Below are 19,088 nucleotides of genomic sequence, written 5' to 3'. Positions count from 1 at the left end.
TCCCTCTCTCCCTTTGCATGGTCTTTGGTGGCTGAGCCGATGAGTACTGCAGCCGGGGGTCCCCTCCGGGGACGTTTCTGGGAGTAAAGTGATGTCCGAGAGGGAGGGCTCTGGGGAGGATGTGGTGGCCTGAGGTTTTGTGCTGCGGTGAGCTCTAGGGGGGGGGGGGGTCTCGGGAGGGGTGAGGGGGAGGGGGAAGGGCTGAGGGGAGGGGTGTGGGATGCTGCTCTGGCTCCAGGACTAAGGCATCATGTTTACTGCCTGACCAGGATGCCCCCTTTTTCAGCCGGTGGTAACCGTGACCCTGGGACATGGATGGGCTGGAGAACCCTTCCTAAGACACCCCGTGTTCTGTCCCCGAACTTGGTGCCGACAGTCCCAGATCGGCGGAGTTTCAGGACAGGTGTAGGCCATGGGTCACTCAGCGACAGCTGTGTTAAATAGGGGACGTGTATGCAGATGGCACACATTTAGAGAGCAGCTGTTTTCCTCTCTCCTTCATGTCTGTCTCCGTCTGCATGACCCATATCCCTGAACCCCCCCTTCTACTTGAAGATGAGCTTTAAAATTAGGTGATGTCATTGCAGGCCAGTCAGAAGCCACTGCTGCTGACATGTGACAAGCAGAGGCTCCTGGAGGGGGGACCGCACATGGGGCTGGGATACTGCCGCAGAGCAGTTCCAGGGCACTGTGACCCTCGGTCTTGCCACCTACCCACCTCCCAGTAGGAGAGGACGGTACCACTGCCGCTAGGTCTGCAGGGGTTCCCAGGGGAAGGAGCTTTTGTCTCCAGTTGCTATTCCTCTGGGATTCCCAAGACCATACACGCCTCAGGCATTAATGAATAGGAGGGGAGAGGAACGGCGTGCCCCCAGTGGAAGACCTTGAGGGTTGTTGGTGAGGAAAGAAGGCATCTTGTTTTGTGAATGTGATGCCTGCAAAGCCCAGCCATCAGACTAGTGGTGAGGGTGGACCAGAGGGAGGAATTTAGTGACACCTCAGGTGTGGCGCTAACTCCTTAAAACTGTACTGTGCAAAGAACCAAGGGCCCTCCGTGTAAACCCCACAGCGTGGGGCGGGCCTGGCCAGTTGCTGGGCCAGGCCTCGGTTTGCTCCCCCTGACTGCAGTGTTGTTCCGTTGCAGAAGAAGAAAGGAGGGCACGGGCCAATGACCGAGAATACAATGAGAAATTCCAGTACGCGGTGAGTGGCTCTGGACCACGGTTCAGACCCTCCTGAGCTGGAAAGGGGAAAGGTGCAGGATGCAGGAGCATCCTTGGTCGGGGGACTGGAGAGTGCTGGGGGAGGGGAAGGCAGCCTCCTCACCACTCCATCTGCTATTGTGCTGAATTTTTCATGCCTTCACCTGTCGGTGAAGAGGTTACCGTGACCCCAGGAGGCTCCCTTCTCTTTTGTTCTTTCCCTCCCACACCTGTGGGTGCCGGCTTTTGGGGACCGAGGTCTAGGGCAGGGTAGATGAAGAGGCACCCTCAGTCTGCTTCTGGGTTGGGGTTGGAGGCTGCCTCATTGTCTTCTCTCCCACTGCCATAGAGTAACTGCATCAAGACCTCCAAGTACAATATTCTCACCTTCCTGCCTGTCAACCTCTTTGAGCAGTTCCAGGAAGTTGCCAATACCTACTTCCTGTTCCTTCTTATTCTGCAGGTAAGTAACCCGTGGGAGACCCTTGGCAACTCCCAAGGCCAAATACAGTCCAGGATGAGAAAGGTCGAGGGGAGAAGAAGGCACAGGAGGGGCCTCAGAGGCATGCCTCCTCTTTCCTCTTCCCAGTTGATCCCACAGATCTCGTCCCTGTCCTGGTTCACCACCATTGTGCCTTTGGTTCTTGTCCTCACCATCACCGCTGTTAAAGATGCCACTGATGACTATGTGAGTTGTATCCATTGCCATCCCTTACCTGGTCCAGCTAGATTCATGATATTGTGGCTGAGAGTAGGGAGGGGGAGGCAGAGAGAGAGAGTAGATCTGTGAACAGGTATATATAGCTGGTACCCAGCATGCTCTGCACGCCACCGATGCATCTGCATCCCCGGGAGCAGGAGCAGGTGTCTTACCATTCTTAGTTTCCTCCTTTTCAGTTCCGCCACAAGAGTGATAACCAGGTGAATAACCGTCAGTCTCAGGTGCTGATCAATGGAATGTGAGTGCCAGTTGGAGACGGAAGGCCTTGGGAGGACAGGGGTTTCCTGGGAAATTCTCTGGCTACTGACAGCCTCCTCTCTGTCTTCCCGTTGCCTCAGCCTCCAGCAGGAGCAGTGGATGAATGTCTGTGTTGGTGACATCATCAAGCTAGAAAATAACCAGTTTGTGGCGGTAAGGGTGCCCCTCTAGGCCTACAGGGTGCTTCCTTGGCAGAAAGGATGAGCCTCTCCTGGTTCATGCTGCCTCTTAAACACTCTGGGAGGAACCTTTCTTGAATGAGAAGCTCCTGTGTCGTATTAGTGTGGTTGGGGCTGGCTGCATTCTGGCCATTCACATGCTTGGGACTAAGCAAGCCCAGAATGCGTGGCGGAAGGAGGGATCCCCACAGAGTCCATGGGGGGTGGAGGATCGGGTCTCTGGGTTCTCACTAGGTCTTCTCTCTAGGCGGACCTCCTCCTCCTCTCCAGCAGTGAGCCTCATGGGTTGTGCTACATAGAGACAGCAGAACTCGATGGGTGAGTGGCATGCTTAGTGTCACCCCTCTCCTGCCTCCGAAGGGGTACCAAGCTTGTTTTGGAAAGAGGTCCCCAGGTCTGAGGGATGTGCACCTTTAAGAATAACTGGGTAAGCAGGACTGTGGGTGTCCTTCCAGAGAGACCAACATGAAAGTGCGCCAGGCAATCCCAGTCACCTGGGAGCTGGGAGACATCAGTAAGCTGGCCAAGTTTGATGGTGAGTAATTTTGGAGAAGTACCTTTCAGGAAGAGGAGGTGGTCGGGTTTTGGGGTTTAAATTGTACTTCCTCCTTTGGGCTTCTTGTTGCTGTGATTATGGAGCTCCCTGGACTCTTGTGGGGGTCGGTGGTGTGGAGGTGTCAGGAATGCCAGGTGGCTACCACTTACTTATGTTTATATTTTAAATGAATATATGTATATATATGTTTAAAAAATATTTGTATTGATTTCAGAGAGGAAGGGAGAGGAAGAGAGAGAAATATCCATGATGAGATAGAATATTAATCGGCTGCCTCCTGAGTGCATCCTATTGGGGATCGAGCCCGCAACCCGGCCATGTGCCCTGACGGGGCTCAAACCATGACCTCCTGCTTCATAGGTTGATGCTCAACCACTGAGCCACTCCCGTCGGGCACTACCACTTATTTTTTAATTAATGGTCATTTCAAGAGATCTTCATGGGTGATAACTCCCTCCTGGCTGTGCATATTGATAGAATTTCAGCTTATTCTTATTTCTTATTCTTATTCAATTCAGAACAGTGTGCTATACGCTCCTTTAACAAGACAAACTGAGCAGCATGCACGGGAAAAAGCTCTCCTGTCCTCTAGTTCTACCTTCCTAGATAGTCAGGCTAACAGGCATTTGAATGTGTTTTCATTCATACTTTTTTTCCGTTTATACAAACATAAATCGGTGGGATCACACTGTCCCCAAATCCCTGCAACCTGCCCGTACCCATTAATTTCATCATCATTATTTTATCACATCACTATAGAAAGAAATTTACTTCGTTTTTCAATAGCTGCATATTGTTTCATAGAATTGATGTATCCTAATTTACTCAACTATTCACTGACCCTTCGGTTGTGTCTAGTCTTTCTGTTCAAATAATGCTTCAATACAAATTGTGACCCGTGCTATTATTTCTGTAGAATAGAGTCACCAAGTGGGATTACTGGGCCCAAGGGTGTGTGTACTCTTAATATTAGTTCACGTGGCCCCATTCCTTTCCCATCAGCTCAGAGTGACAAGCAGTGTCTGGATGGGCCCATGTCCTAACACCCTCTCCCTCCGCTGCTTCCTCTGTTTTGTTGTCTCGTGGTCGAGCTACAGACTGTGCCTTGAGCGGTGGCGCTCCTGTCTTCCATTCAGGTGAGGTGATCTGCGAACCTCCCAACAACAAGCTGGACAAATTCAGTGGAACGCTCTACTGGAAGGAGAGCAAGTTCCCCCTGAGCAACCAGAACATGCTGCTGCGGGGCTGCGTGCTGCGAAACACCGAGTGGTGCTTCGGGCTGGTCATCTTCGCAGGTGAGCCTCCGAGGGCCAAAGGAAGCGAGGCGAGAGCTGGTTCCTCCGCCTCCCTCGGAGGCGGGGCAGGAAGCTGAGGGGGCTGGTTCCATGATAAGGTAGACACCCTGCAGCCCTGAAGACAGGCCCCCTGCCATCCAGCCTATGTCTCTTCCACGCTGACGTCCTGTAGTCTGGGGACTGGGCAGGAGCCCAGAGGCAGGTTCCTTATTTGGCTTCCTAGCCCTTCCTCTTCCTCTGCAGGTCCTGATACTAAGCTGATGCAGAACAGCGGCAGGACGAAATTCAAGAGAACAAGCATTGATCGCCTAATGAATACTCTGGTGCTTTGGGTAAGCTGCCCACTTACGGTTCCCTGCCGAGCCCTCCTGGTTCTCCCTTTGCTCCCCTCTCTCCTCCCTGGTCAGTAGCCGAGCTTCAGGTTTTGGCTTTAAAGCCACTGGCAGGTCAGCCACTCAAAGGCCGTGTTTATTTCAGGTTCCTTTTAGACTTGGCAGATATTATTTTAAAGAACGTGTATGAATCAACAACTTAAAGCTGAAACAAGTCTTCCTTTCTCTGGATTCCAGTTATGATGATGACTTAGTGTAGCATGTGACCTTCTGTTTGCTTTTGCCTGGGACAAGGAGGCCTTCATGGGGATGGAGAAGGAATGAAAAGAGAAATTTCCATTTGGAGGATGGAGAACGGGGTCTAATGGGGTCTCTTCCCCTGCCTTCCCAGAGTGAAGGATCCCGAAGGAAAAGTTTCTATTTCAGTTCTTGGCAATTCCCGAATCCTTCTCTTGTTGGCTAGAAATTTGAGCTCCTTGTCAGGTTCTTCTCCCCTCCTCTCTTCCCCTACCCTCCCCCCTCAGCACCCCCCCCCCCCCCATTGCCTGCTGCCTGCCCTCCCTCCCCCACCCCATGCCAGCTTGTAAAGGCTGGGCCAGCCTCCGGTGAGACAGCCTCCCCCTGAGAGAGTGGGTTAAGGCGATCATGCAGAGGCTTGCATCGCCCCCTGGTGGCTCTTGTGTACCAGGATGGTTCCTGTTTTGTTCAAAGCATCAGGAGTGAAGGCAGCCCAGGCCGGTGGGGTAAAATGGTTAGAGCTTTGGCCCAAGCACCAAGGGTTGCAGGTTTGATTCCCCGTCAAGGGCATGTACTTGGGTTTCAGGTTCAATATCCAGCCCCGGTCAGTTGGGCACGTGTGGGAGGCAACCAATCAATGTGTCTCTCTCACATGGATGTTTCTCTCTCCCTCTCTATACCCTCCCTCCCACTCTCTCTCTCTAACAATCTGTGGGAAAAATATCCTCGGTTGAGAATGAACAACCACCAAAAAAAAGTGAAGACAGCTTGGCAAATAGATGTCTGAAATCAGACAATGGTCTCAATTTTTTTTCTTTTAACTTCCAAAATTCTCTTAGGATTCTTCTTCAAGGACTACAAGTTTTATAAGATTTTTGGCTATCGAGAAATCTACATTTCTGAAAATGCAATTTGTTTCCTGGTTTTAAAAAATGGGGGGTGCCCGGCTGGCATGGCTCAGTGGTTGAGCGTCGTCCTATGAATCAGGAGGTCACGGTTCCATTCCCAGTCAGGGCACATGCCCGGGTTGCGGGCTTGGATCCTCAGTGTGGGGTGTGCAGGAGGCAGCCGATCAATGATTCTCTCTCATCATTGATGTTTCTCTCTCTCTGCCTCTCCCTTCCTCTCTGAAATCAATAAAAACATATTTTAAAAATGCGGGGCAGGGGGTCAATCTGTATGAGATAAGGAGCATGACAGAAATTTGGCATCGTTGTTGGCTTATGGAGGCTTAGCTCAAGTCAATGGGTGATTTCCAGTAAGTTTCCTCTGAAGTTTTGAAAGCAGCTTTCCCCCACTTTCATCACCTTTTTCTTCTTTTTTAAAAATAAAAGCCTGTTGAAAATTTTTATGAGTTTATTTGAGCAACATTGTGGACATATCAGGAAGTAAGATCTCAAGTGCTTCCCACTTTTACCATCTTTGAGGCCTCCTAAGGGTTCTGGGTGTCAGATGGGGAGCTGCACAGCTGTTTCAGTTCCCATCAGACCGATGGGAAAATGTTCACAGAGGAGGCCATGTGATGTGGGTGGCAGACTAGAACCTGTCGCCACTTCTGGGTGCTTCCCACTGGCATGTGCCACCGTTTTAAAGATGCCTGGCCCTGGCTGGTTTAGCTCAGTGGATAGAGCATTGGCCTGCGACTGAAGGGTCCCAGGTTCGATTCCAGTCAAGGGCACGTACCTCGGTTGCAGGCTCTTCCCCGGCCCAGGCCCTGGTTGGAGTGCGTGCAGGAGGCAACCAATCGATTGTGTTTCTCTCACATCGATGTTTCTCTCTGTCTTTCCCTCTCTCTTCCACTCTCCCTAAAAATCAGTGGAAAGCTATCCTCCGGTGAGGATTAATGAAAAAACAGATGCCTGCGCTTTTGCAGGATCAGGCCTGAGCGACGGCCTCTGGGACGCACTTGATTTTGGGGGCTTCCTCGGCGGCAGCCTCACCTCTGCTTCTCATTCCTCCCCAGATTTTTGGGTTCCTGGTCTGCATGGGGGTGATCCTGGCCATTGGCAATGCCATTTGGGAGCACGAGGTCGGGATGCGCTTCCAGGTCTACCTGCCCTGGGATGAGGCGGTGGACAGTGCCTTTTTCTCTGGCTTCCTCTCCTTCTGGTCCTACATCATCATCCTCAACACCGTCGTGCCCATATCGCTCTATGTCAGGTATGTTGCTTTCTATGCCTGGGGTCTCTCCAGGGAGCTGGGGCTGTCCCTTGGCCAACTGCTCTTGTCTGTGAAGGTGAAATCCTGGAGCAGGAACATGGCGTCCTCTTCCTTTGCTGTGAACATGTTATGTTCTTTGTTTATCTTTGTGTGCAGAGCTAACCTCACCACCATTCCCTGGCACTTCAGACTGTATAGGATGGAAACTGTGTTGCTTATTTGTCACATGTTTGTTGCATGCTGACTTTGTGCAAAGAAGCATGTTAGGTGCGTGGCACATACAAAGGAGAGGTAGGAATGGATCTCCTTCGCTCCAGGCGCTTCAGTCTAGGCAAGGAAGAAAGATGTGAACACGTTATAAAACAAAATGGGAACAAGTGTTTTTAGGAGTCCTTCTGCCTACAGGCTTATGTGTACAGCCAGGGCACGCAGAGATGTGGAACATGGCCTCTGCCTTCAACAGCAGCAGACTGTCAGGGGAAGGGAGAGACGAGCCTCGTAAGACACTGAGATACCGTGTGGGAGGCACAGCTGCGCAGGGCATGCGTCGTTCCCTGCACAGCTAATCAGGGAGGACAGCTCTGAAGAGGTGGCGGTTGAACTGGGCTTCGAGTGGTGGCCGGGATGGGTGAAAGGATAGCCTGCGGGAGAGGCTAGAAACACGGGCTTGGAGGTGGGAGCCTAGGAGTGGGCACGGGACACTTTGGCTGTGGGGCAGACAGCTGGAAACATGAGTTTGTTACCAATTGTGGAGGGTCTTGAATTTTTGCCTCTGACCTTTGTACTTAGTAAACCTTTAAAGGATTCCTAAAAAAAAAATCTAAATATTTTAGGAAGTGTTGGCAGACAGTGGTGTGCATTAACAGGATCAGGGAGACATCTAGGATGCTTGAGGGAGCTGTAACAAGGGCTGGCCCAGTGAGAATGAACAGGAAGAGGAGGAGGGAAGAGTGGCCGAGAGAGAAATTTTGTACTTAGTGCCTTACACTTGCGTTAAGTGAACCTGCAACTTTTTAAGGAAATGCTTCATGGAGTCTGAGAAATATGCCATTGCTTTGTTCATACAGATTCCCAGATAGTCCTCCCATCTCCCCACCGGCCCCCGAATCCTAGTGCCCGTGGCAGTGATAGGAGATAGAGTTCCTGTGCTGAGGGCTTCCCTAGAACGTTAAGAGGAGACGCAGGTTTGTGGTTTGGTCCTGCTGTCTCCTTAGTTACGTGACACGGGTAAATCCACAGTCACTCGAGGCCTCAGTTTTCTCGTGTAAAATGGGAACAACAGTACCTGGTCTCGTGACAGAAGATACTGGACTGGAAAATAGCTGAAAAATTAAGTTACTTTACAAATATTGGGTGGTAGCGTGTCCATCATTGTCACTGTAGCTCTGATTCTTCGGTACTCTCTAAGTGTTTTCTGGCTTCCAGCCTAATTATTTTTCCATCTTTGGGCCTTGCTGTTCAGTGTTTTGTATTCAGGCCCACAGTAGCTACCTAAGAAAGTTTTCTTTCCAGGTCTCATCAAGTTCACGGTGTGTGTTTGGGGGAATTAGGGGTCGGGGTGGCGCTTAATCAGCTGAGTGTGGGAACGGCCGTGAAGGCATTTCCAGCTAGCTCAGCGTTTGCCTAGTGACTGGGTCCTGAGAGCAACCTCGGTTCAGAAGCCGGGTTCCAGCCGTGGCCCCCTTGCTTGGCTGCACTGGACCTCACACAGGGCCTCTTCTGAGAACCCTGACGGTCCACATCCCAAAGGAAACGTCCAGCCAAGAAGAGGGTGCGAGCAGGCCTTGGCATGTTGAAAACACCACGCCACTGTGAACTGAAATCATTTCCCAGGTTTTTGAGGTTCCCCTGCCTTCCAGAGTCAACGTCTCGTTGGCCTCATGTTCTCTCTGAAAGCCACAGAGTCGGGGTGGGCTTGGAGCCCCGAACCAGGTGGAAGGATTGTCAGCTGCGTGTGGCCAGTGAGGAGCGGGCCGAGCGCCTGCTTGGTTCCCTCCCCTCGGAGGCCCCTCTGGTGGTGGCACGTGTGTGGCCGGGGCATGCGCAGCACCCTCATTATTTCTCTCTCTCTTTTCTCTCTCCTTTCTCTCGCATTTTCTCTTGTTTTCTCTGCATGGTTTCTGTATTATTAGTCCTGAGGTAAGAACTGGTCGAATGCCTTGTCTCCAGCCCCTCTTCCTCCTCTGCCTGTGCTGTCTGCCCCGCCTGCCCGGACCCTTTGCACTTTTTTGTCTGGAGAGCATCAGAGGGTCGGGGTCGGGGACCTCCTTTGCCGGCTGTACGTGGCTGGTCCGCCTTCAGGCTCTCCTTGCCCTTCCCCGCCAGGTACCCGTGTCCAGGTGTCACCAGCCGGAGCGCCTGCAGAGGAGGCCTGTGTGGGTGGGCGCCTCCTCCCTGCCCCGCCCAGCCTCACCCCCTGTCTCCTGTGCAGTGTGGAGGTCATTCGCCTGGGCCACAGCTACTTCATCAACTGGGACAAGAAGATGTTCTGCACGAGGAAGCGGACGCCCGCGGAGGCCCGCACCACCACCCTGAGCGAGGAGCTGGGCCAGGTGGAGTACATCTTCTCCGACAAGACGGGCACCCTCACCCAGAACATCATGGTCTTCAGCAAGTGCTCCGTCAACGGCCGCAGCTACGGTAGGCGGCGCCGCCGGGACGGGGCTCGCCTCTCGCCCGGAAGGAGAGTGGTCCCGGGGCTCCCACAGCTGACTTGACATTTGGGTCTTTAGTTCTTTCCTACCGGGGCCCGGGGGGCCTTGAAAGGGTCCACTCTGGGTCCCATGTCAGGCAGCAGACACTGACCGGGCTTCCCTCCTGTCTGCTGACCTCCCACCCGGTCTCGGTCTCGGCTCCAGGCAGTGGGGGAGCTCCTGTTTGCAGTGAAGCCTGACCCTGGCCTCTGGGCGTCCTGGCCAGGTTGGATCTTGGCTGCCCTGTGGAGTGCTAGACTCACCCTGTGTTGCTGTTCAGGGGCCTTGTGAGTCTCTGGAATGTGACCATGGTCTTTCTAGTGCGGCCCTGTGGCCGGGGCCTTGTGGCTGAGCTGCTGGGATGGCTTGGGGCCGGGTGTGTGGTGTCTGACTTTTATGCACAGGGAGTTCTTACAACTGCTTTCTGTACTAACTCAGGCCTGAGGGCCAGTGTGTGAGGCCTTGTCTGCTGTGTAGGCCCAAAGGGTGAGAGGCACCCCGGGAGGCTTGGGAGCCCTTGGGAGGCAAGCGGTGGGGGCAGGGCCCCAGGGGCGGGATGGGGAGCAGTGGGTGCCATGACTTTTAGTCCTGGGGTTCCAAGGATCCAGGGTGCCTGTTGCCGCCTGTCCTTTGAGTCAGCCGTGTGAACCTGTGACATTTGCTCAACAATTCGGGTTGTGGGTTTCGGGTGCTGCAGGGGGGGGGGGGGGGGTTGGAGGTTTTTTCCCGGGCTCGGAGGGAAAGCCGGCTCTGATGGGGGTTTTCGGCCTGGCTGCGCAGGGGATGGGTTCGATGTCCTGGGACCCAAAACTGAAGGGGGAGAGGTAGGGGCCGCCCCACAGGGATTCTGTGGATTCTGTTTGCCGGGTAAACGGGGGCCTCCCCAGTAACAGTTGGGGTAGTTTTCTGGTCAGGAAGGGGAAGCTGCGGGGGGGAATGGGTATTTTAAGGGAAAATTTGGAGCTGGGGATTTTGAGGTCCACAGCGGGCAGGATCTTGGGCTCTCCTCCTGAAAGTTGGAAGGGCGGGGACAACAGGGTGGGGACAGCACCTTTCCTGGGGGGCTCCCTGGCAACCCACCCTTTCCTGATCGCCCCCTCACCTGCCACAGAGGCCTGAACCCGTCGACTTCTCCTTCAATCCTCTGGCCGACCAGAAGTTCCTATTTTGGGACCCCACCCTCTTGGAGGCTGTTAAGATGGGGGACCCCCACGTGCACGAGTTCTTCCGCCTCCTCTCCCTGTGTCATACTGTCATGTCAGAGGAAAAGAACGAAGGTGCGTGCAGAGCCGGCTTGCGCTCTGGCCTACTGACTCGGGCCTTCAAGCTTGGGGCCTGCTCTGCACGGCGGCCGCCCCGGGCTCCCTGGGTGGGACACGGGGCTGAGAGGGTGGCCACTCACACCACGTGTGTCCTTCCTCCCACCCAGGGGAGCTGTACTACAAAGCCCAGTCCCCGGACGAGGGGGCCCTGGTCACTGCAGCCAGGAACTTCGGTTTCGTGTTCCGCTCTCGTACCCCCAAGACCATCACTGTCCAGGAGCTGGGCACAGCCGTCACCTACCAGCTGCTGGCCATCCTGGACTTCAACAATATCCGGAAGCGGATGTCGGTCATAGGTGAGGCCAGCCCCGGGCGCTGGAGGACGCGGGGCAGCTGGCACGTGTGGAGTGGGGTGAGGTGTGCTGGGGGACCTTGTTGGTATGTTGGCGTTGGGGTCTGCACCTGCCTGAGCTTTTCTGGGCCTTTCTCCCCTCCTCACTCAGTGCGAAACCCAGAGGGGCAGATCCGGCTGTACTGCAAAGGGGCCGACACTATCCTGCTGGACAGACTCCACCCCTCCACCCAGGAGCTGCTCAACAGCACCACCGACCACCTGAATGTAGGTGTGAGGCGAGGAGGGACCCCGTGGTTCTACTCTCCGTGTGGAGGGAGGGGCGAGGGGTGACGCTCTTGACTCTGCCTCCAGGAATATGCAGGGGAAGGGCTGAGGACCCTGGTGCTGGCCTACAAGGACCTGGACGAAGAGCACTATGAGGAGTGGGCTGACCGACGGCTCCAAGCCAGCCTGGCCCAGGACAGCCGGGAGGACAGGCTGGCCAGCGTGTACGAGGAGATTGAGAGTGACATGATGGTACGGGCTACGGGATGGGCCGAGGGTGAGCCGGGAAGGCTCGGGTCTGGGACTCGTGCCAGGGACCCTTGTGGTATTTCAGCTGCTGGGCGCAACGGCCATTGAGGACAAGCTTCAGCAGGGGGTTCCAGAGACCATAGCCCTCCTGACGCTGGCCAACATCAAGATCTGGGTGCTCACCGGAGACAAGCAAGGTGAGAGGCAGTGGGGCAGAGGCAGTGGCATCTGGACAGCAGCCCCCTCGGGTCCTGCATGAGCCCAGGGCGTCAGGCAGGAGAGGCGCTGACTTTGTTGGGGGCCTGCTCGTAGCTCCTGCGTTCTCTCTTGGTAGAGACGGCTGTGAACATTGGCTATTCCTGCAAGATGCTGACGGACGACATGTCAGAGGTGTTCGTGGTCACTGGCCACACGGTCCTGGAGGTGCGGGAGGAGCTCAGGTAAACGGGCGGAGCCGGCGGGCGCTCGGTGTTGTGAACCTGGGTCGGGCGGGGCTTCCTGGACCCTGGTTGGGCCGGGATCCCTGCTCCCGCCCAGGGAGACCACGGTCCCGTTATCCCTCCGCAGGAAGGCGCGGGAGAAGATGGTGGACCCGTCCCGCACCGTCGGCAACGGCTTCACCTACCACGGGAACCCGTCCTCTCCCAAGCTCACCTCTGTCCTGGAGGCCGTGGCTGGGGAGTACGCCCTGGTCATCAATGGACACAGTCTGGTACGTGTCGCCATCCTTAGCTTGGGCAGTGTTTTTCCAGAGAGCACTTCTCTCCAAGTGGCGTTTAGTCTTACCTTGTTCTGATTTCCCTCGACTTTGGGGGGCTGTGGTCTTTAACGGGACGGGGCGAGGCTGACTCCCAGGTCTCTCCTGGGGAAGACAGGGCCTCAGGGCTCTCTGTGTCGCAGGCCATGCGTTGGAGGCCGACATGGAGCTGGAGTTTTGGAGACGGCCTGTGCCTGCAAAGCTGTCATCTGCTGCCGGGTGACGCCCTTGCAGAAGGCGCAGGTGGTGGAACTGGTGAAGAAGTACAAGAAGGCTGTGACGCTTGCCATTGGGGACGGAGCCAATGATGTCAGCATGATCAAAAGTGGGTGTCGTGTGTAGGTTGGGTGGGAGGGTGGAGGGAGGGGCCCCTGAGGTTGGGGAACCAGGGAAGACTAAGGGGGACGGGGCTCTGAGTTGGTGGGATTCTCAGGTGTGTGGCCACCTTCACCCTCGTGTCCCCTCTTGTCTTGGCAGCGGCTCACATTGGTGTGGGCATCAGCGGGCAAGAAGGGATCCAGGCTGTCCTGGCCTCAGATTACGCCTTCTCCCAGTTCAAGTTTCTGCAGCGCCTCCTGCTGGTGCACGGGCGCTGGTCCTACCTGCGCATGTGCAAGTTCCTCTGCTATTTCTTCTACAAGAACTTTGCTTTCACCATGGTCCACTTCTGGTTTGGCTTCTTCTGCGGCTTCTCAGCCCAGGTAGTGAGCTCGTAGTCCACTGGCTTGTCTGTCTGTAAGTTCCTTAAGGCAGAGATTGTATCTGTTCTGTTCAAAGCTTAATCCCTTAGGGCCTAGCTTTTTCTGGTTCATGCACTTAGAAAATGCTTATTGAAGGAGTGGGCTCGACTTCCAGAAAATCCCTTGGGGCTCCATATACACCACTTCGCCGTTTTCCTCTGCCTGATTGGTAGTGAAGAAGGGTGACGTATTCTTTCCTCTCTCTCCCCGTTTTCTTCCCAGACCGTCTATGACCAGTATTTCATCACCCTTTACAACATCGTATATACCTCCCTCCCCGTCCTGGCCATGGGGGTCTTCGATCAGGTACGGGGAGAGTGATGATCGCGCAGGATGGGGAGAAAGACAGTGCTGTGAGGAGTCACGCTGACAGTGCTGGGCGTGTGCCGTGTGCCCTCTGCCTGTGGCCGGGGCACGGCCTTGTCCCAGCTGGCGGCTGTTCTTCCTCTCAGCCACGGCTGACCTGTGACTCCCCTGGGTGGCGGAGCAAAGACTGATCGGGGGCAGTTGGCTGGAAGTTAGATCTAGTGTCAAAGAACTTAGAAAGCAGGAGGCAGGGACAGGGTCTGCCCAGTCAGAACGGCCGCTTCTGAGGCCTCGTGTGTGACCCGGTCTCCCCACACAGGACGTCCCCGAGCAGAGGAGCATGGAGTACCCTAAGCTGTACGAGCCGGGCCAGCTGAACCTCCTCTTCAACAAGCGGGAGTTCTTCATCTGCATCGCCCAGGGCATCTACACCTCCGTCCTCATGTTCTTCGTCCCCTACGGAGTGTTTGCCGAGGCCACCCGGGACGACGGCACCCAGCTGGCCGACTACCAGTCCTTCGCAGTCACCGTGGCCACGTCGCTGGTCATTGTCGTCAGCGTGCAGGTCAGAGGCAGTTGGGGACCTGCCCTCACCTCTGGAAGGCGTGAGCCTCCTGTCCTGGGGCCGCCCTGGGCATGGCAGTTCTGTTTCTGGGAAGGGGACAGGTTTTGGGGTGCTCCTCCTTCTGCCTGTGACAGCTCCTGCTTGTTGCAGATTGGGCTGGACACGGGCTACTGGACGGCCATCAACCACTTCTTCATCTGGGGCAGCGTGGCTGTCTACTTTGCCATTCTCTTTGCCATGCACAGCAATGGGCTCTTCGACATGTTTCCGAACCAGTTCCGGTTTGTGGGTGAGTCTCTGGCTTCCCCTGGAATCGCTGGGGTGTCACGACTGTCCTGGGACTCACAGGGCAGGAGCCGGTCTGCACTCCTCGAGCAGTGACTGGGTGCTCCTCAGGTGCCGGTTCTACAAGGTGCTGGGGGAAGGCGGGTGTGTCTGACCCCGGTGCTGCCCTCAGAGGCTCCATGCCCATGAACGTGAAGAACAGCCCTGCTAGGCTGTACGCGGTCAGGCCCGAAGGAGGACAAGAGCTGGCAGGCGTCACGGTCAGCAAAGTGGCTGCATGTGGGGTGGTCAGGGAGAGGCCCGCACAGGAGGCTGCTGTGAGTGGTGCCAGGATTGGGGAGTCGGGTTCCAAGTCAGGGAGCTGAACGTGTGAAAGGGCCACTTGTTTCTCGGGCAGGGAGAGCTCCTGCCAGGGCGGCGGGGACCCCCACTGAGCAGTGGGAGAGGCCGTGCCGGGTCGGACATCCAAGGCGTCAGAGTGCCAGGCTGTCAGGTTTGCATCTGACTTGCCAGGAGCCTTTTTTTTCTTAAATTATTATAATAATTGTTATTATTTTTATTTCTCATCCTCACCCGAAGATATTTTTCCATTGATTTTTAGAGAGAGTGGAAGAGAGAGGGAAAGACAGAGAAATATCGATGTGAGAGAAACACATCGATTGATTGCCTCCTGCCCAGGGCCTGGCCGGGGAGGAGCCTGCAAGCGAGGTACGTGCCCTTGATGGGGATCGAAGCCGGAACCCTTCGGTCCACAGGCCAACGCTGTACCCACTGAGACAGACTGGCCGGGGGCTTTTTGTTTTTGAGGAGGAGAGAGTGGGGAATGACAGCAAAGGATACTTCAGGAAGATGAATCTGGCAGTGGTGGCCAGTGAGGAAGCTACTGCAGTGACTGCGTGTAAGGCTGTTCAGAACCGGCGACAAGGTGGCTGTGGTGGGTGGCAAACGGGCTGGTTGGGAGGCATGAGGTGAAAGATGTATTTGCACTTTTGGCGTTTTCTTGAGATCTTTTCATTTACTCACCCAGTGGGCCTTCGGTCAGCCCCTGCTGTAGGTCACCCCCTATTCTGGATGCTGGGGAGGCAGCAGTTAACAAAACAGGCAGAATCCTGGCTTTCATATTTCAGTGAGAGACACACAGTTTATAAGTTAATAGATACATAAACTGACATGTTTTAAAGGATCACTCTTACTGTGATAAAGTGGAGAGGGAAAGGTGGCTCTAGCAGTCATCAGGTGAGAGCAGTGGTGGCTCGCAGTACAGCGAACAGTGGCGGGAGCCATAGGCATTTTGGGAATAGAGCCAACAGATCGGAGGAGCAGTGTGCGAGAGAGGAGTCAGAGTTGGCTTCTGGGCTGTTGGTGGTGGCAGTGAATGGGAGGTGGCCTTTCTGGAGCGGGGGACATGGAGCAGATTGGGGTGGAGGGAACGATAGTTCACTTTTGGCCATTAGAAATGGAGATGCCATTAGAGGTTCAACAGCGATGTCAACTAAGGCTGTTAGAGAAACAGGCCTGACGTTTTGGGGAGAGTTTGGAGCGAGAGTCAAATTTGGAGATACCTCTACGGGGAGCAGGGAGGAGCCGGAAACCAGGATGACTTAGGCTGTGAGCCTGGGGGAGTGGGGGAGCTGTCCACCCTGTGACTCCCAGGGCCCCTGACTCCTCTGCGTTCTCAGGTAACGCGCAGAACACCCTGGCCCAGCCCACGGTGTGGCTGACCATTGCGCTCACCACGGTCGTCTGCATCCTGCCTGTGGTCGCTTTCCGATTCCTCAAGCTGAACCTGAAGCCCGATCTCTCCGACACGGTGAGCAGGCACCCCTTCTGGCATAAACACGCACGCAGCTGCGGCTTTGGGCTTCGTGCCTCACGTGTTGGTGGTGGTCCCCATACCGTCCTGTCCTGGGGGCTCAGGTCCCTTCTGGGTGGTGGTGTCTGACGCAGCCACACTGATGGCCACTCCTTCCTCGTGCTCCCCCGCCCCCGCCAGGTCCGCTACACCCAGCTGGTGAGGAAGAAGCAGAAGGCCCAGCACCGCTGCATGCGGCGGGTGGGCCGCACAGGGTCCCGGCGCTCTGGCTACGCCTTCTCCCACCAGGAGGGCTTCGGGGAGCTCATCATGTCGGGCAAGAACATGCGGCTCAGCTCCCTGGCGCTCTCCAGCTTTACCACCCGCTCCAGCTCCAGCTGGATCGAGAGCCTGCGCAGGAAGAAGAGTGACAGCGCCAGCAGTCCCAGTGGAGGGGCCGACAAGCCCCTCAAGGGATGAGGGCCGGGACCTCTCTGCCCCGTGCCAGGGATCAGAGCTCACAGGGCGGGCCGGCCACCGAGAGGACCGGGTCGTCGCTGCAGGTCCTCCTGCCTTGCCCCTCCCAGGCATCTCCCCTGGTGGACTCTGTCCTGCTGGCCCCACCAGCAGCGTCTGGGACATTCCAGCCAGGGGCCCTGCCACCAGCTGGGAGGGTGGAGGGGGCAGGCCTCGAGCAGAGTAGGGCCTTGGCCATCTGGAACCAGCCCCAGGGGGGGACCAGATGTGGAACCAAAAACAGAAGAAGAAACTGTGAGAGATTGGGTCTGCCCCTGCCTTGCCTGGGAGCCCACAGGGAGACTCGAGTCTCTGTATTTTTCTACTCCCCTTCCCCAGGGGCCCTCGGGGCCCTGTTCCTGAATTACATGAGAATGTATCGTGCCGGGAAGCCAGAGACCTGTTGGGGCCTCTGGGCCCCTCACGTCGGGTATGTCTCTCCTTGGTTTGTGTTTGTGTCTAGCTTGGTTTTGTCTTTTTTATTTGGCAAGTGGAGGAGGCCTCTAAGTGACTTCTATGTTGTGGTCGGTGTCTTAACTGTCCTGGGAAAGAGGAGGCGGGCGCACACGGGTGCCCACCTGGCAGTTGTCGAGTGGTTTGGGAGGAGCGACAGTTCTGGGCGGGCCTCCAGGGGCTGAGGGGCGTGAGGCTGACTAGGAGGGAGGTGCCTGTTAGCCAGAGGGTGTGCAGAGACTAGAGGAGGGTTTGGTCCTGTCTCCTTCTCACCTTGGGAGTGAAGAGCTGCCCCCTCCCCCAACACACTCACATATCAACTCCCGGTTTCCGTAAGTCCTGCTGGCACTGGGCTGGAGCCTGGGATAGTGGCCCTGTCATTCTCTGGCCAAAAGCTGGGTATGAAGTTTAGTCCTAAAAAAAGGTTTTGTTTCATTTTAAATGTAGACTCAAGTCCATTAGCAGAGTCCCTCTGACTCCCTTCTCCTCATCTGGCATTTTCCTGCACCTGTACCCCAGGACCTGAGGGGGGCCCGAAAGGGGAAGCTGGCCTCTGCTTCTCCCTTCTGGTGAACGGGGGGGCCCCACCCGCTGGGCCGGCACCTGGGAGGAGGTGGTGGAGGCCGTGCGCCGGGTGTGGAGGCGCTGCTCGGTGCCTGGCGTGGTCTGGACGGACTGGTTGGAGCCCCGGCACCTCTCCTTCCTCCATTCATCTTGGGAAGAATCCTTTCCTCGTCTTTGGTGGAGGGGGTCCTCAGGAATGGTGCGGGCTGGGTGTGGGGTGCAGAGATCTCGGACATTCCATTACGTGGAGCTGCAGGTGGGCTGCGGTGAGGAGGGTGGGTGGGCCTCCGATGGGGGGAGGGAAAGCGCGACAGGGAAACCCCTTAGGGCCACACCGTTTACAAACCCAACATCATGTCTGTCTGTGTGTCTCAAGGTGAGAGTCTGATTTTTATACCAAAGAGGAAATGATTTTTTTTCATATTTGGTTTGTCTATTATATAAATATAAATTTATCTATATATATATACAGTTATATATTATTTTTTTGGTTCTCTCTCATTTTTTAGGGAGGGAGGAAAGTACCAAGTTGCATTGAACTGTAATTAAGGAACATTCTGTATAATTTATGACATATTTCTATACTTGGAAAAATTATATCATTTTATGGATATAAGAGAAAAATGCCTTTTTATAAAATTTCAGTTTCTGAGAAATGTGTAATTTGTTTCTTTTCTGATGTGTAATCAAGACATGGTCAACGTGAAGAGAGAAACCTTTTCTTGAACCAGGGTGCCCAGGTCAGACAGGCAGGAACGGGGTGGGTGGATCTGGGCTGAGGGGAGAGGGCAGTCTGGCTGGTAGGGGGAGCCCCTCTGTTAGCTCACCTGCCAGACTCCGGTTCAGCTGGACGACGGGGCAGTGGGCGGGGACTGTGTGTTCGTGCCTCGGACCTTGAACTGGTCCCTTTTTCAAACACAAGCCAACCTTTCCTTTGTAATACGTGCCAAGTGGGTGGGTATGTGCAGGGGAAGTACCAGGTAAATATTTTACGTTTTTGTTTGTGGTTTTTTGTTTTTTTTTTTTTGCTTTTACCCCGTACCTTATCCATTAGTATCAGACTCACATCTTCCTGGCTTTTCATAGAAGTGACTATCAAGGGACCTAAATAGTATAAGCAAGACTGCAGAAAATTTTTTTAAAATATATTTTTATTGATTTCAGAGAGGAAGGGAGATGGAGAGAGGGATAGAAACATCATCGACCTGCTGCCTCCTGCACGCTCCCTGCTGGGAAACGAGCCCGCACCCGGGCATGTGCCCTGGCTCAGAATCCAGCCATGACCTGGTTCATAGGTGGAGGCTCAACCACTGAGCTACGCCGCCAGGTGGGGGCAGCATTACTTCT

At 55.1% G+C, this 19,088-nt stretch overlaps 1 protein-coding gene across 1 annotated transcript in view; it reads left to right on the top strand.

The window, feature by feature from the left end:
* Window positions 1–18,397, top strand: part of ATP8B2 (ATPase phospholipid transporting 8B2) — a 19,666-nt gene extending 1,269 nt beyond the window's left edge. Inside the window, 27 exon segments of the mRNA XM_023759235.1 lie at window positions 1,145–1,203; window positions 1,552–1,665; window positions 1,792–1,890; window positions 2,100–2,161; window positions 2,262–2,334; window positions 2,608–2,678; window positions 2,816–2,895; window positions 4,053–4,211; window positions 4,455–4,543; window positions 6,744–6,940; window positions 9,372–9,580; window positions 10,414–10,457; window positions 10,745–10,910; window positions 11,063–11,251; window positions 11,399–11,514; window positions 11,602–11,766; window positions 11,849–11,960; window positions 12,098–12,203; window positions 12,331–12,479; window positions 12,664–12,696; window positions 12,699–12,845; window positions 12,998–13,221; window positions 13,483–13,566; window positions 13,886–14,131; window positions 14,282–14,420; window positions 16,096–16,226; window positions 16,410–18,397. Of these exon segments, the coding sequence (XP_023615003.1) occupies window positions 1,145–1,203; window positions 1,552–1,665; window positions 1,792–1,890; window positions 2,100–2,161; window positions 2,262–2,334; window positions 2,608–2,678; window positions 2,816–2,895; window positions 4,053–4,211; window positions 4,455–4,543; window positions 6,744–6,940; window positions 9,372–9,580; window positions 10,414–10,457; window positions 10,745–10,910; window positions 11,063–11,251; window positions 11,399–11,514; window positions 11,602–11,766; window positions 11,849–11,960; window positions 12,098–12,203; window positions 12,331–12,479; window positions 12,664–12,696; window positions 12,699–12,845; window positions 12,998–13,221; window positions 13,483–13,566; window positions 13,886–14,131; window positions 14,282–14,420; window positions 16,096–16,226; window positions 16,410–16,688 (3,542 nt within the window). The 3' untranslated portion in view covers window positions 16,689–18,397.
* The last annotated feature ends 691 nt before the right edge of the window (window positions 18,398–19,088 follow it).

The sequence above is a fragment of the Myotis lucifugus genome, unplaced genomic scaffold, assembly GCF_000147115.1.
Source record: "Myotis lucifugus unplaced genomic scaffold, Myoluc2.0 scaffold_151, whole genome shotgun sequence".
NCBI classification, from domain to species: domain Eukaryota; kingdom Metazoa; phylum Chordata; class Mammalia; order Chiroptera; family Vespertilionidae; genus Myotis; species Myotis lucifugus.
This window is presented reverse-complemented; position numbering and strand designations above follow the sequence as displayed.